This window comes from Mirounga leonina, unplaced genomic scaffold (assembly GCF_011800145.1).
Source record: "Mirounga leonina isolate KUSES-001 unplaced genomic scaffold, KU_Mleo_1.0 Mir_179, whole genome shotgun sequence".
Lineage (NCBI taxonomy): Eukaryota > Metazoa > Chordata > Mammalia > Carnivora > Phocidae > Mirounga > Mirounga leonina.
In genome coordinates this window covers 3351437-3369268 of record NW_023270466.1, presented here as the reverse complement: position 1 = coordinate 3369268, position 17832 = coordinate 3351437, and the positions used below count along the sequence as shown (strand labels likewise).

The window sequence follows — 17832 nt, the reverse complement described above, 5'->3', positions numbered from 1 at the left end:
GAGGTAGTGTTCCATGATTCATTGTTTGCGTATAACACCCAGTGCTCCATGCAGAACGTGCCCTCTTTAATACCCATCACCAGGCTAACCCATCCCCCCACCCCCCTCCCCTCTAGAACCCTCAGTTGTTTCTCAGAGTCCATAGTCCCTCATGGTTCGTCTCCCCTTCTGATTCCCCCCCCCTTCATTTTTCCCTTCCTACTATCTTCTTCTTCTTCTTTTTTTTTTTTTTAACATATAATGTAGTATTTGTTTCAGAGGTACAGGTCTGTGATTCAGCAGTCTTACACAATTCACAGTGCTCACCATAGCATTGGGGAGGGTACATGCTATGGTAAACTTCTTGTTTCTTGTCTTTTATTTCTTTGAACATTTACATATGGCCATTTAATTAGTCTTATAATTTTAGTGTCTGAAATTCTTGCAGGTCTTTTCCTACATGTTTGTTTCAGTTCCTTCTACTTGCTTAATTTTTCATTTAGTTGTTTTTTTTTTTCCTCCAATGAGCTGACCATTTCTTTATAATTCTGCTTGTGGAGCTTATGTGGAAACTCCAGAAGTTTTTGTTGTTATTCCTTTTGACAGGCACTCTTAGAGGTTACATTCCTCCTTGAGGGTTTTTGGACCATTCAGATAATGTGAATTCAGGATGCAGTCTGTGTGATGTGATGGCAGGCTTTTGGTACTAATTTATGAGTAGTGATGTTTTTTATTTACCCTCTTAGTGCTAAGGTTTGAGACTGTTGGTTTTCTTTGCTATTTCTTTTGTGGTGGGGCTATTTCTAGGGAATTTATATCAAGTGTTTCGTTCTCTGGGGTTTCATCTTTATGGGAGGAGGATCTTTTGGTAGACCCCCCACCTTATGCAGGTTCTGGGATAGTTATACTTTACACTCTGAGATAGAAAAACCTAAACCCCAGGTCACCTGGTTTAGCAAATGTTTTCCAAGTGAAAGCCACCTTCAGTCTTACCATTTTGGGGTCCCATCTTCATTACTATTTGTTCTTTGTTTTTGCTGTCTTATCCACTTGTTGTACTTAAAATATTTTAATATCTTATCCAACAATTTTAAGAGTTCCTGTGGGTTGATACCTAGCTCACCATGTTTCTTACAACCGAATTTTTTTTTTTTTTTAGAATTACAGGGTCACATTTTAATACCTGAATTTTACAGTTCAGCATTAATATTACCACATGTATACAAATGGTGTAAAACAAGCACAGTGGTATTTTTAATACAAAATAAACATCCGTTTTATGAAAAAACTATCATATCTACATAGGCAGCCCATCTTTTCCAAACAATAGTCAAAGTTAAAATTAACTACAAAATCCTCCAAAACAGGGGAAATTGCTTCAGTGTAAGCTCTTTCAGGAAAAATGGACCCATGACACATATCACGAGGGTGATCTGAAGATTGTAACTGGAATTACTGTTTTTAGTTTTTTTTCCCAGTGCATTAAATTGTAGTTTGGGGGATGTTCTCAATTCAGCATGATCTCAGATCATAGATGAGCAGACTAACATCAAAATATTTACAGTTAACTTACTGTTCTAAAAATAAAACCTCTTTGAACTGTTTGCCTCAACTTACTATTTTAAATTCATTTATGTACATGGCATGTGCTTATACTCTAAAAAAAGCAGCTTTCATATTACACTCTTGTTTATGGGAAAACTTCATCTGCTGTATACTGACTTTGATACTGAAGTGACTTCTTGGATCAAAATGGCGTCTAGATATTAAATGTCACTTAATTCGGCACTATTCTTTGTATGCTAGTCTTTATAAATCAACAGAGTTTTTTCCCTTCAGCGGCTGTAATGCAGAGCCACCTACCTACTACTTCCTTTGTGCCTCCACTGTCTCCTTGGATTAGACGTGCTAGAGGGGCTGAGAGTGAATCATCTTTGAGTCCCTGGTTTTTATACAGTGGGTATTTAAGGAATGAATCACAGAGGAAAAGATTCTTAATTTTCATGACATAATGTGTGTAAAGAAGTTAAAATGAAAAGAAGTGCAAATTCAGAAAAATATTTGCAAAAAATGGCTTAGAGGATTAGTGCGTGTGTGTGTGTGTATTTTTTAATGTACGAATTTATACAACAAAATAAGAAAAGCCTTATATTCCAGGGACAAAAAAGTTACCTATGAAGAATTAAACCAGTTAACAGATGTCTAGAAAATTTTTTGCTTTTCTCATAGAGAAATTAAAATTAAAATAGCATTAGATGATATCTCTTATCTATCACTTTTTGAAAAAGTGTTTTAAAACTATAGTACCTAATGTTGGCAAGGAAGAGGAGCAGCTGAAATAGATAATCTCATACACCGTTATTGAGAATAAGCATTAAGATAAGTATTGTTGGAAGGTATTTGGACAATTTGTATTAAACATTAAAATTGATTATAGTATCTGACCTTTTTGTAAGTCCATGTCAGTGCTTAGGAAATCATCCTAAATAAAGAAAAAATATGTGCAAAACAACGTTCGTTACAGAATTCTTTATAATAATAAAATTTTGGAAATGGCTTAATTATACACTTTGTTCATGTGTTTAAATCCTTCTCTGTTGTGTAAAGGATTTAATGCCTAACTGTGGAATAAAGGTTAAATCAATTGTGGTATAGTTCTTTGGTAGAGTCTTATATAGATAAAAAAATATTTCTATAAGTACAAAAAGAGAGATGTTTACTTGACCTGTCAGCAGCATTCTTTTTTTAAACCTGGCTTCCAGGACATTTTTCTTTCCTGGTGTTTGTCTTTCCAGACTGGCTTTTCCTTCTCCATCTCTTCTGTTTTATCTTCATCTCCTCAACCTCTGTAGATTGATTGTAGTGCCTCAGTGTTCAGTCTTTTCTCTTCTCTTTAGTTCTTTCCATTGATGATTTCCAGTCTCATGGTTTGGAATAGTATCTGTATGCTAATGACTCCCAAATATTTATCTTCTGGATGGATAGTTCTTCTCAATTCTAGACTTGTATGTCTAATTGCCTACTTTAATACTCACATTTAACCTCTCAGAGCTAAACTGGTGCTTTTCATTTATTTAGGCAAGCACTCTGGCGCCATGTGTGAAACCTCTCTGTACCTTATGTCCTGCATCTGGTCTTTGACACTTCTGGCTCACAGTGCATTTAGAATCCAACCCCTTCTTACCAACTTGCCTAGACTCTTAATTGGTCCCCTGCTTCTACTCTCCTCTCCTCAGTCCTCAGAAGGACATTAGAACAGTGGTTCTCAACTGGGATGATTTTGTCTCCACGGGATGTTTGACAATGTCTGGAGACATTTTTGGTGATCACAAATGGGTGGGGATGCTACTGGCATCTAGAGTGTACAGAGGAGGGAGGCCAGGGATGCTGCCAAACATCTTACAATGTGCAAGACAGTGCTGCCCATCTTGCTACCCCGACCCCTGAAATACAGAACCAAAACCAAACAAAAAAGAAATACACACACACACACAATTTCAAATTTTTATTTAAATTCTAGTTAACATACAGGGTAAAATTGGTTTCATGCCTAGAATTTAGTGATTCATGACTTATATATAACACCCAGTGCTCAAGTGCCCTCTTTAATGCCCACCTTCCTCCATTAACCCTCAGTTTGTTCTCTATAGTTAAGAGTCTCTTATGGTTTGCTTCCCTCTCTCTAAAAACGAATTATTTAGATCAAATGCCTCAACCCCTGTGGTTAAGAAACCCTGTATTTCAGGTGGTTAAGAAACTCTACGCTTACAGGTTCTATTTTGTTGTGTTTTGTTCTAAATGTAAGCCATCTCATGGCACTCCTCTTCGCCAAACCCTCCATTGGCTCCCAGTGTCATTCAGAGTAAAAACCAAAATTCTTAAAATAGCCTGCAAAGCCCGACAGGATCTGGTCCTCTTTTACATCTTGGAATTCATCTTGTTCATTCTGTGCCAGCCATCCTGACCCCCTTGCTGTTCTCTGCATATCCCAGACATTCTTCGACTCTGGGTTCTGTGCATGGCAGTCCTTTCTGCCTTTGCTTTTATGTCATCTAAGGGAGGCTTCACTAATCCATGGGATTTCAGATTGTAGCCCATCTTCCCTCCCCTTGGCACTCCCAATCCACAGTACCCCTTACTCCCCTCTTTAACACTTTAGCCTACTCATGTTCCATAAAATACATTTATGTCATTTTTTAAAAATTATTTATTTTAGAGAGGGAAGACAGAGAACACACGAACAGGGGGAGGGGCAGAAGGAGAGGGAGAGAATCCTCAAGCTGACTCCCTGCCAAGCCCAGAGCCTGATGGAGTGGGAGCCTCGATCTCAGGACCCTGATCAGATCATGACCTGAGCTGAAATCAAGAGTGGCTGCTTAACCGACTCAGCTACCCTGGCACGCCTATGTCATGTTTATTATTGGTTGTGTTGACAGTCCTCTCCCTTCCTTCCATAGAAGAATGTAAGCTGCAAGAGGGAAGAGGCTTTTTGTTTCTATTTTTGTTTTTAAGCTGATGGTACTTAAGTGCCTGAAACACTGCTTGGCACAAAACAGACACTCTAATTGTTGAGTTAATGAGTAACAGTTCAGTTGTGTTTCCTTTAATAGGAGTCTGGATGCTTTTAACGTCTTTGTGCTTCTGTAAAATTTCCCATATTTCTCTTATATGTAGGCATTATTTTTATAATAGAAAAAGTAAAATAAGTGTGATGAATTTTGTGGCTAAGTATTTTGTGTTTTATTTAGTGAAATTAAAATGTACTCTGTTTTATCCATTTTTATAATTTTCAAATGTTAGTTTTCCGAAGCAGTATATACAAGAAGTATATACAAGAAGTAGTCTTAGTTTTGTTAATACATTTTAATATTTACAGATTAAAGATTAAACGTATTTTTTTTATTTTCAAAGGACTATGATTTAATCTCCAAAGAACCAAAGCCTTTTGTATTTGAGGGAAAAGTACGTGGTCCTATTGTTGTTCCTACTGCGGGAGAGGAAGCATCTGGGAATCCAGGCAATTTAAAAAAAGGAGTTGTAAGGAAAGCAAATGTGTCTCCTAAAGGAGATGAAGGTGATAAGAAACCTACCTGTATGGATCTGGTGAAAGAAGATATTAAAGATAATGACAGAACATCACAACAGCCTCTAGGTGATCAAAACAGAACTATTTCTTCGGCCCAGGGCTTAAACAATGATATTGTGAAGGCCTTGGACCGAATTACGTTGCAGAATATCTCTTCTCAGACAGCCCCAGGTTTTAATGCAGGAGCGAAGAAGGACTACAGTCTCCCTCTTACTGTCCTTACGTGCACTAAAACTTGTCCACACATGGCCACTTGTGGAAATGTTCTGTTTGAGGGAAGAACAGTTCAGCTAGGGAAGCTTTGTTGTACTGGAGTTGAAACTGAGGATGATGAAGATACAGAATCTACTTCATCAGTGGAACAAGCATCAGCAGAAGTCTCTGATGGACCCACCCTCCACGACTCAGATCTCTATATTGAGATTGTGAAAAATACAAAGTCTGTCCCAGAATATTCAGAAGTGGCTTATCCTGATTATTTTGGTCACATTCCGCCTCCATTCAGAGAGCCTATTTTAGAAAGACCTTATGGTGTACAAAGGTGAGTTTCAGGTTTCTTCTTTGTCTTAAACAAGACCATTGTTAAATGTGGGTATTTAGGAAGAAAAGTACTCTGGATTAAAGTTACTGTAATTTTTTATCCTGCTTTGGAAATTTGCGCTTATTTATTTGCAGTTATCCTTATGGGTTAACTTTGTTTCTTTTCTAAGCTCATTACTTATTCAGATTGAAGCCAGCATAGTAAACCTGACCATTGGACAATTTAGAAATTTTTTATTTAGATGGCATCTGAATATATAGATTATTTACTAATCTTTGAATAAATATTAGTAATATATTAATTTAGTAATTTGATTATAATTTGAACTTGATTTAGATATATGATTTAAAAATAGAAATGTGGGCAGTATTATTTTGCAAAAATTGAAATTGGAAATACTCTATGAAAATTTGGGACTCATAAAAAGCAGTAACTAAAGTTATTAAACCTTGCCAATTAATTTTAGAAATTACAAATAGTATTAACTATTACCATCTAGTAATATTTGGCATATTAAGTACAATTGTGGTGCAACTTGACTATTTTCAGTGGTTATGTTTAGGGTTTTGTGGTGATGGTTTACTAGTGCCTAATCTCTGTGATCTTGTTATGAATATAGTATGTAATGATACAGGAAGACAGTGCTGTAGGCATTTGATTTTCCTTGGACTATAGGCTTTTTTAAAGCAACAGTTGTATCTTACTAATTTTTTGTATTTAATGTATCATATAAATTAATCATTTTTATTTAGCAACTTAGTATATGTTTAATGCTACCAGTTGGCTCCTTGACCCGCAGGTATGGAATGACATATAACATAGCATCAGAACAGGGGACTCACTTTGCTGGGAAAGGTGTGGAGGAGCGGGCATGTGCTCTGGCATCCACTGGTTGCATCACACACTGCACTGTCCAGAGGCAGCTGGCCTCTTGGAGTGCTAGAATGGCTTTCAGAAGGCACAGTGCAGCTCCAACTAGGAGGAAATACTCTGCAGTGATGGGTTGCCATCTTTCAGAATGAAAGTGTATATGCACCAAACTAGAAACTTCCACATGGTTCTGTATCCCCAAAAGAAAGAACACATAAGTCTCATACCAGGAGGTGGGGACAGGAAGTAGTCCTACCTTCCTGTAGCTCTCGCAGTGTCCCACTGGGGGACTTGGTGCTTTCTGTCCCTGTACCGCTGATCTCTGCAGGGTTAGTAGTCCGGGTTCCCAAAGTGGATGTAGTCTTTCCATTGGGGGGTACATAGTAAGGGTACAACTTCACTGCAGGCTGTGGTTGCCAACAGGTTACTTGTAGATTCTTGTGTCTAGGACCAGCAGGCAGAAATAGGCTCTACCATCTTGACCCAGATCAGCTAAAGGAGGTAAGATTGCTTGTACACGCCATGGCAGCAGGTTGTATATGTGTGGAACTCAAGTGATCCACTCCTTTTAAGTGTGAGTGAGCATGTCACAGCGACCCTGGAATGAGATGATGATTGCCAGGGGCTCAGACCTCTCTAAGTTTGGGTCACTTAATCCAAGACTTGCAGGAGTGGAGCTGAGTGAGAGGGGGATTTAGATTGATGTTGGGGGATAGAGATGAGGAGTTGCAGCCCTGAGAACGGTTGCAGTGTTGGGGACAAAGTTTGTCCTGCTGGTATTTGTCTTTTCAGGCTCTCCTTAGGAGATGCTCACAGGAACTGTGGGGGAACTGCATTTGTTCCTTCAAGTGACATTAATTTGAGACTGGAAGAATAAATGCACGTAGCAAGCATACTTGAACCAGTGGGTTTGACTTGATAAGTGTGATGAGTCACTGTGGTGTGTCCTGGCAGGACAGGGCACCTGAAAAGCAAGTAAAGTGTTTGGATTCTAGACTTGGCTGTCCCACTAATTCTGTGTGTGCATGTTTGAGTGAAATAACTTAATTTCTCTAGATAGCAATTTTCTTTTCAAACTATGGATTGATGGCCATTTAGTAACTAGTATTAAAGGAGAAAATAATAGTGTGTCACATGTAGTACATCAAAGTATTATTTCATAAACTTTTGTTTCAGGGGCGAGTGTGTGTGTGCGTGCGTGCACGTGCATGCGTGCACTCAGGGCAGTAATTTTTTTTTTAAAGATTTATTTATCTATTTTAGAGAGAGTGTGCCCAGGAGGAGGGGCAGAGGGAGAGAGAGAATCTCAGGCATTTATTTATTCATTTATTTAGGAAGAGAGAGAAAACGCAAGTGAGGGGAGGGGCAGAAGGAGAGAGAGAATCTCAGGCAGACTCCCCGCTGAGCACAGAGCCGGAAGTGGGGCTCCATCCCATGACCCTGAGATCATGACCTGAGCCGAAATCAAGAGTCGAACACTTAACTGACTAACCACCCAGACGGCTCATCAGGACAGTGATTTTTAAAATATTTCTAGTAGGTCATGATCAGAAAAGTTTGTTCACCTCGATCATGGTTAGCAAACTATGGCCTGTTGTGTCAAATACAGCTCACTACTGTCTGTTTATGTTCAGCCCACAAGCTAAGAGTGGTTTACATGTTTAAATGGTTCAAAAAAATCTGGAAAAAAATTTTTTTTGTGACACATAAAAATTGTATGACGGTCATTCATTCCTATTTGTTTATGTATAATCTATGACTATTTTGGTGCCATCATGGCAGAGGTGAATGGTTGTCACAGAGACCATGTGGCTTTCAAAGCCTGAAATATTTACTACTTGGTCCTTAAAGGAAAAATTTGCTTGACTCTAGTAGCTAGGTGGTCTGAAGGCTTCCTGGTTCTCTATATGTGATAAAATACCCAATATGGGCCAGGTAGTAAGTATTTCTTAGTACTCAGGAATGCTGCCATTTTTAAAATACTACATTGAGGATATTGTTTCTAGTTTGCTTATCTTATTTTCCTAGTCTTCTGCAACTTAGTTTTTGAGCAAATGATAAACATTTTATAAATTATTTGCCAACTTTTTAGCCCAGCCCCTGTTCGAATGCAGTAAAATTGTAAATGAATAATGTCAAAATTATTAAGGATTTACTATTTTATTATTTTCAGAAAAAGGAGGCATTAGATTTCTTAAAATTACTGAGTGAAAATATCTTTTTGTTATTTTGAATTTCTACTTTATGATTATCACTGACCTTTTAATAATCCTTTTAAAATAATGCAGCAAATGAATAAAACTTCGTTAAAAATTTCTTCACCTCATATGGAAGGGGGAAGGCCTTTGTTCCTTCAAGTGCAATATATACTTTATTATAAGCTTCACATCTCAATGTAGATAGTACTTTAACCCTTAATTTTTTTTTTTACTGTAATCACATACTGACAATTACTTGAATCCATAGTTTTGGTTTAAGTTGGCTTACAAATTAAAGTGAAACTCATCTCTTGTAGTTTAAAGTATGCTTAGCATTTTTGGGTACATTTTTCCTGTTTTCATATTCTGTAAAATTAGAGCATGAGAAAAAGTAGAAAGAAGAAAGGTCCTTCTTTGCCCCATTCCCCAGAGGTGGTTACTTTTAGCATTTTGATTTTACTTTCCATTATTTTTTCTGTATGTTTTAGAGTTGTCTAACTGTATTTTATAATAAAATATAATTCATATTGCCTTGTTTTAAAAAGCATTTACCAAATACTTTTATCAAAATAAAATGAAAAATATGACAAAGAAATACAGTGACTCTTAATCACAGAAATATGTTCAACTTCTCTCAAAATAAAAGAAATGCAAATTAAAATGTACTGAGATATCTTGTCCCACATATCAAATTGCCAAAATCTAGAAGTTTGATAGCACATTCGATTAATGAGGCTGTGGAGGAACAGGCTCCCTTATACATTGATAATGGGATTGCAAATTAATAGTACCTCTTGTGGAGGGCAGTCTGACAGGGTCTATCGAGATTAACAGTACATATTTCCTTTGACACATTATGGGAATTTATAATTTATATGCATGATATATATACATATAATTTGCACGTCTGTGAAATGGTGTTCAAAGTTTTTCGTTATGGCGTGCTCATCAGTCGGACTAGTTAAATACATTATGGTATATCTCTTCTGTGAATGCTGTGCAGTGATTAAAAAACAGAAAAATCTCTAGGCACTGATGGAAGGAGCTATAAGGTGCTTGCGGAAGGAGAGTAATACAAGTAGTTAGCTAGTTGGAGGGAGGATATGGATTGTGTTGAGAGTCTCCATCTTATACTTTTATGTAGTGTATGATTTTTGCTCCTTGTCAATATATTATGTGTTCAGAAATTTAAAACTAAAAAGTAGGTGAAAGAATTGTGGCAAAAGCAAAATAAGGAAAGCAAAACCCTGGATTTCCTTATAGTAAGTCTAGGATGGCTCAGGGGAAATGTAAGTACTTCTGGAATGGAGACAGTGGTAGAAATCTTAGTAGGAGCAACAGTGGTAGATGACTCTGAGTGTTCATGAGCCAGGCAGAGAGAACTGAGTAATCAGCACTTTTTGCGCAGTGTGCGTGTGTATGTGAAGTATGCCATTTCACGTTATAATGGCTCTGTGAGGAAATTGCTATTCTTCCTCTTATTTTACACAAGACTGTGCTGAAGCTTAGGGTTTTTGAGCAACAAGGTTATGCCGTTAGTAAATGGCAGAGCCAAGACTCAGACTCTGGTCTAGGTCATGAGCCTGTCCTGTTCATCCTTTATATATAGTGATCATGTATATGGCTTAAACCATACCCTCTATAAAGATTATCTTCTGTGGCTCCTCGGGGAGCACTTAATGTAATGAACAACATTTCCCATGACATCCTTATAGCAAATATAGCATTGAGATGTATTAAATTGTTTCTTGTAAGGCTGCTCTGTATGGGTTAAAACCTAACTAACACAGGACAGTTTTGTTGGTGGCCGCATATCACATGACCTTCTGAGTATTTACTGTTCAGACTGCCCTGCAGGAGTTATCTTCTGGGCCGAGCCTTTGATAGATACTGAATATCAGTAGGTTTGAGGTTATAGTCCCCGAGGGTACCTGGAAAATATTGTTTTGTTTTGACTGGAGAGCCATATATTTTAATAGGCAGGTGAGGTAAAGGAAGGAAGGATTGATATTTTATGAAACTTGTGCTGCTTAACACAAATCCATACCTGAATAAAGGACTGGTTTTCCTCTTTATTTATGAGGGCTGATGGCAGGACAGCTATTTCCCTCAAGTGTAATTTTAGGTCTAGTCTAATATACATGGGCCACTATGTCCCCTAAAATACAGTGTCAGATGTTGAAAACCAGTGGCCCGTAGGCCATATTAATTTGCACACGATTTTGACTTCACTTGCAGACTGGTTTGTTTGTTTGTTTTGTTTTTACTGATTGCCAACATTTAAAATTTGGGAGATTCCCCATAGAAATCCAAGTTTCTGATGTTTCTTGAAAAATTGGTATGACAGCCTTAACCTCTGGTTCCTACCCGGCAGTGATCAGTTTGTTTTTTATACAGAGGCTGTGCTCTGCAGTTTTCCACATCACCACGGGTCAGCTCACGCAATTACACCCGCTGGCCCATGGCTCTCTGTGCTATTCTGACCCTCTCTTATATAATGGAACTTTGCTGTAGAACTGAGCTGTTGCATCAGCCTGTTAATAACATTTTCCTTTAAAAAAGAAAAACACTCAGACTTTTGTAGGTATTAATTTTTGCACATTTGTGGTATGTATCAGCCTTATTTAATAAATTGTTCTGACAAGTGGATATATTTATGCTTTCACCCGTACTTGAATACTCACTTTTTTTTTTTTTTGTATGGCATATCTGAATATATGTGAGTGCCATCTCTTTTATTGTCGAAGATCTGGGTGATATAAATTTTGGACTTGTTTGTTATTGTAATTAAAAGCTTTTTAAAAGGTTGTTTCTTTAGAAAGAATTTGGCATTTGAAAGTTATGATATTGAACCTAACTCAAGGATTTATATCATAATCCTTTGGTAGTGGGTTATTTATTTATTTTTGATAGACTGCTTACAGTGATGAGTTATTTTTTGTAGAATAAAACTAAAAATAAATTTAGAGTTGTACATTCTTTTTCCTGTATTTATCACACCTTTTAATGTTTTCCTGATAATTTTTAGTTCATCAGAATAGATTCTTAGCTTATTCTGAAGTTACACTGTGATATTACTAGGTATATTTCTAAACTATATGAGAGTTAATACACCATAATCACAAAGAAGTATCTTTGTGCAGGAGACTAGTTTCACATCTACCTGAAGTTCAGGAGACTTTCAGTGTTTAGTGTATTCTTCAGATTTTATTTATAACCATTTTGGCAAATTTTCCCACTCTGCTCTATCAATGTCAGTAGACCACAGTTCTAATCTGCATTACCAGTCTTTAGCTGAAACAGACAAACTTGAAATTTAAATCATTTCATATAATTGGCTTCCTCTTTAAGAATAAGTGCTGGTATGACAAGTGATACTATGACTATTAACACCAGCAGGCATCTTCCCACCAAGACCTTTGTGGCCAGTCTACCTGGAGTTCCAGGCACCTGGCTTTATCCAAATTTGTTCTGGTTTGGTTACAGTTTGGTGCCACTTTTAGTGATTTTTTGTATTCCTTGGCTTAATTACTGACAGGGAAGATTGTGGGATTTGTGTGTGGCTCACTCTTCTAGGACAGTAGCAGGGATTTTAGGAGTTTTTCAGTTAGCTGGTGTCCATTTTGTTGGACTGATTCATGGGGAGATCAGGCCTAGAGGATCCTGGAGATTCAGGGTCCACTCTCTGCTTCCTGACACAAGTGTTCCCCTCACCCTCCACATTTCCTCTCCAGCCACAGAAGAGAGCACAGATTCTGCGGAATGTGTAAACTGTTTGCCAGTTACATTTTAGCTACATTCCAGCAAGCGTGGGTTTAACAAATCTCCTTTATACGTAATTTCTGGCTTTTAGATCTTTACTGCTGTTACGTAAAATTATGTGCTTAAGGGCTAGAGAGAGGTTTCATATCATTTCTATGTAGAAAGTCATAATAGGCATTCAAGATTTTTTTTTAAGCTATTGAACTTGTAGCTGTATTCTACATGGTTATTTTCTAGAATTCAGACTTTAAAAATACTGGTTTTTGTCTTGCTGTGTATTGATAAATTTGTGTGTACAAAATATATAGAGTGATCATTTTTATTTTAAGGAAGTTTTGTCATTTTATACTTTTTTCATCCAAAACTTACTAGAAAAACTTGTGCCTTGGCATATAATAATGAATTTTGGTAGTCAACGCTTCTCTTTTATGATTTCAGGACAAAAATTGCTCAAGATATTGAGAGGTTAATACATCAGAGTGATATCATAGATCGAGTGGTATATGACTTAGATAACCCAAAGTAAGTCTGTTGTTGCTGCTGTTGTTGCTTTTACTTTTATTTGGACTCTCAAGTTTCAGTGTTGTTTGTAAAAGATAAAAAAATATAACTACCTTGCACCTAGTTTGCCCTTACTCCATTTTCATCTTTTAGCAGGGATATAATGGTAATGGAATAAATAGTTAATCATGTTAAATTGAATACATCACAGGCTTTTGTTTGTTCATAGGTAGACTTTTAATGGGCTTAATAAGGGGAAAGGTCACAAACTGATACTGTGTTTAAAAAATCTGAAATTACCTCCATTGGAGAAAGTGGAAATTTCACATGAAAGGCTGCAGTTTTGTCCTGTAATATTGAGCCTTCATTTCCTTGGGACAACAAATTACCATCCCTTTTAGAAGGAATATGTGCTTGCCAATTTCTCCATAGTCCCCACTACTCTTTCTCATCTTTTACTGCTTATGATGTGCATTGGTCCTTTTGATTACTTTCCAGACCTTTAAGGCCATTTGTTTATGATGCTTGATGCTTTGGTGTTATTTACAATTTAGGGTTATCACTGGTATCATCACATTTTAAGGTTTAAATATAAGTAAATAAATGAAAATTAGAAGTGATGAATGTGACTATTATTTGCCTCCTCAGAGGAAACATTTAATTAGCCCTCAATGGGTTTTCCCCTCCCTCAACATTCTAATATTTGGGGAGAAATTTCACATCTTACTGGTCTTTTTGGAGGAAATAAAACACCTTTTAAAGATCTTTGTCAGAGAAGTAAGGGTAAAAGCTGTATCAAAGCTAATGACTGAATTTGGAATAATCTTAAAAATGGAAACCAAATCTACTTACTCAAAATATCTTAGTTATGTCAATGGTTACAATTCTGTGTCAGACAGATAAGGCAGATGTGATAAAAAGAGAAACTCAGGAACCTTGAGGATAGCATACATACCAGTGCTATTTCTAACTGAAATGACTTTGGCCACAGTCATTGAGCTTCTTGGAGTCTTAGTTTTCCCCTATTGGAATATAAGCTTCAGAAGAGCAAGAATTTGTATTTAATCAGGGAAACAGACATACAACTAAAACTGCATCTGGTACCTAGTAGGTGCTCAGTAAATACTTACTAAAGTAGTGACTATGTAAAGTGAAGATAATACCTTCACCTTTTTGGTACTAAATAAAATAATATCTGTTATCTCATACAGCTCTGTAAATTTAATATTTTCACCTGAGAACTACGTAGTTTAATTAGAATTATTGCTACTCAATACAGGTCATGTGCCTTTTAAAAAATACATTTGGCCTTTTTATATGATTTTTAGTATTTAGGAATGACATTTATTCAGTGAGGCAAAATTTCTTATTTGTGATTAACATTCACTATAAATGTGGGAACACATCTCTACTTGTAGTTACAATTTTTAAATCTGTAAATGTTAGCCAGAGTTTGTGTTTTGCTTGTGTTGGTTATGTTTTTTGGTTTAAAAATAATGAGGAGGGTGAAGTGTCCATAGTGGTATATTTTTAATTTGTAGTGTAGTTTTATTTATCTTTTGTTCACCTATTTACATGCAATGTATTTTATTATACTTACTTCAAAAATTTTATTTAGTTACACTATTCCAGAAGAAGGAGATATTTTGAAGTTTAACTCCAAATTTGAATCTGGGAATCTGCGCAAAGTAATTCAAATTAGAAAGTAAGTCATTTAAAATTTTCTCATTTTGTCTGTACACAGATATTTTCCTAATTTTCATCAGATTTCTTTATTTTCTATTTTCAGAAATGAATATGATCTTATTTTGAACTCAGATATAAATAGCAATCATTATCACCAGTGGTTTTACTTTGAAGTCAGTGGAATGCGACCGGGTGTTGCTTATAGATTTAACATCATTAACTGTGAAAAGTCCAACAGTCAATTTAATTATGGTAAGACACGTTTTGTTCCCCTAATTTTAGAAAGTATGCAGGCATCGTAACTGAAGGACATAAGTTTGTTTTTTTTTAAATTATTGACATGTTTAAAAAAAGGTTCGTTGTTCTTTTGTTTTCTCTAGTTCTCAAAATTCAGATATTTATTATGCAAAATTTGAAATAAACTGAGCTTTGCTTTGTTGGTGAAAAACCCTTTAAAATGCAATGAGTATCTTTGATTTCATCCAAATTAAATACAACTAAAGATTCATTACTTATGCTGCATAAAATCTAGTTTTTAATGTCAATTCATCTAGAAGAGAATTACATAATCTTTTTTAATTTTTAATTTTGAATAGTCTCATAGAAATGTGATAGAAGTTGCAGAAAGGTCTCATGTTCTCTTCACTGAATTTCCTCAAGTGGCTACATCTTCCAGAGTCAGGATTTTACATTGGTGCAGTGTGGGTGCAGAGTTTCATGACATTTTATTACATTTGTAGATTCTTGAACTAGTCACCACAATCAAGATACAGAATACTTCTATCACCACACAGCCTTGTGCCACTCCTTTATCAGTCACCTTTCAATAAGATGTTAGCTGTAGTTTTATGCAAATTTTAAAATCTAGTTGAGGTTTCCTTCTATTACTATTTGCTGAGTTGCTTTGTTTTTATCATGAGTGGGTGTTGAACTTTGTCATATGCTGTGGCTGCATCACTTGGTCTGATGATGTGATTTTCTTCTTCTTTAGAAGACTGCTAATATGGCATATTACATTGATTGAGTTTTGAATATTGAACCAGCCTTTTTTTATCCATGGAATAAAATCCACTTGGTCATTGTGTATAATAGCTAACATTTTGTTAAGAATTTTTGCATTTATATTCAGGAGGGATATTGAGCTATAGTTTTCTTTTTTCTTCTTGTATTATATTTTGTTTTGGTATAGTTGTAATACTGACCTCATAAAATGGGTTGGGAAATGTTCCCTCCTCTTGTTTTTTGGAAGAGCTTGTGTAGATTTCGTGTTAATTCTTAAATGTTTGGTAGAATTCTCCAGTGAAACCATCTGGGTCTGGAAGGATTTCTTTTTTGATAGTCTTTGAATTTCTTTAATAGTTTTAGGGCTGTTCATATTATTTCATCTGAGTGAGTTAATGGTATGTGGTAGTTTGTGCTTTTTAGGAACTGATCATTTCTTCTAAATTGTCAAAAGTGTGTGTAGATTTATTTGGTCACAGGGTTCCCCTGCTAACCTTCTGAGGTCTGCAGTGTCTGTAGTGACACCCCATTTCATTCCTGATAATAGTAATTTGTGTTTTCTCTCTGTTTTCCTTTGTCAGTCCTGCTAGAATTTTTTAAAAGTTTTTGAACTTTTCCAAGAACCTGCTTTTAGTTTCATTGTTTTTTTCTCATGAGACATTTTTTTAAAACTCTAGTGTTGTACCAGCAAAAATATTAAAAGTTGTTAAAAGTGTGAATATGATGATGCTTTTTAAGGGGCATTTTTGAAAATTAAAGCTTTCAGGAGTTGAAGAGGTTGTACTCAGTTGTCATTATTTTCGTGGAAAATAGGAAATTGTATACGCTGAATAATTAACATGTGTAGGATAAAAGCTTTAGTCAGATTCACTAATTTAATGCAATAATCATAGGAAGATTAGGTAGACTAATAATCTGGTTCAGTTATAAACATTTTTTAAAGTTTTAAAATATTTTAAGTAATCTAAATAATCCATTTTAAATATGTATATTTTGTTTGAGGAGTCTGGTTATATTTTGCATGAAGAGTGATATGAATATTCTTGATACAAATCTATTTCACATTCTTTATTTTGGGGATTTGGGGACATAGCTAGTAATCATTGAATGTCACAGTTATTAGAAAAATTTATTTTTGACCTTAAACATTCATGTATTTTTTAAAAATTACCTTATTCGAAACTCATTCAGAATGCTACAACAATTAAAGAACCTCCTGTTTTCCCTATTTAACTTGTAAGCATAATGCTAACATAGTATTTTAGAGGAGAAAAGGACAATTGATTAAATGGAATTATGTTTGTATTTTGGGTGCTCCTTACGAGTATATAAATATAAAAAAGGCTTTCTATTCCTGAAATGATAATCTTCAAATTGTAAAGCTATAGGGAGATGACATCTTTATTAACTATACTTGTTTATTTACTTTTATAAAATAGTACTCTCTTACTACTTTAAACTTTATTAAGTATTTTAATTTTTAAAATTAAAAGCTTACAGGGGTGCCTGGGAGGCTCAGTTGGTTAAGTGGCAGACTCAATTTTGGCTTAGGGTCCTGAGATCGAGCCCCGTGTTGGGCTCTGCACTTAGCAGGGAGTCTGCTTGAAATTCTCCTCCTTCTCTCTCTCCCTCCCTCTGTGCATGCTCACTTGCTCGCGCTGTCTCTCAAATAAATAAATAAATAAATAAAATTAAAAGCTTAACGTTTTGGAGCAGTTCCCCCCCTCTTTTTTTAAATTTATTTATTAAAAGTTTTTTTCTATTTTTTTTAAAACCTATACCTCTATGTGATACATAAAAAACCTCTTCCTTTAGTGTCATTTTAAATTTAAAATAAATAAAATTCTATAACTGAAACCAGATCAAAGCAATGGGACAGATGGCTGCTTTATTTTAAAATTTCCCCTTCTCCTTAGCACTTGCCCTTTGGGTATTCTTGTGTGTTTATCATACTTTCCAAACTCAACCTTGTAGGGAATTTGGGTAACAGAGTGGTGTTAAGAAAATTAAAACCGTCAACAATGCATCATCCAGAGATAATCACTTTAATATTATTGTTTTCTTCTAGCCTTTTTTTTCCTAAGGCAATATATGATTTCTACATATACACAGTTAGGTATTTATTTTAAAAAATAAGGCTTGTAACCCATGCAGTTTCACAGTCTGTATGTTAACCAAACATTATATTGTTAACACTTTTTCTGGTC

At 35.6% G+C, this 17832-nt stretch overlaps 1 protein-coding gene across 4 annotated transcripts in view; it reads left to right on the top strand.

The window, feature by feature from the left end:
- The window catches only part of AGTPBP1 (ATP/GTP binding protein 1), a 184481-nt gene that overhangs the window by 100404 nt on the left and 66245 nt on the right, over positions 1 to 17832 (top strand). For all 4 annotated transcript variants that reach the window (XM_035024409.1, XM_035024407.1, XM_035024410.1 and 1 more), the window contains exons 14-17: positions 4891 to 5606; positions 12875 to 12958; positions 14556 to 14642; positions 14727 to 14875. In XM_035024409.1, the coding sequence (XP_034880300.1) occupies positions 4891 to 5606; positions 12875 to 12958; positions 14556 to 14642; positions 14727 to 14875 (1036 nt within the window). The remainder of the gene's footprint in view (positions 1 to 4890; positions 5607 to 12874; positions 12959 to 14555; positions 14643 to 14726; positions 14876 to 17832) is intronic.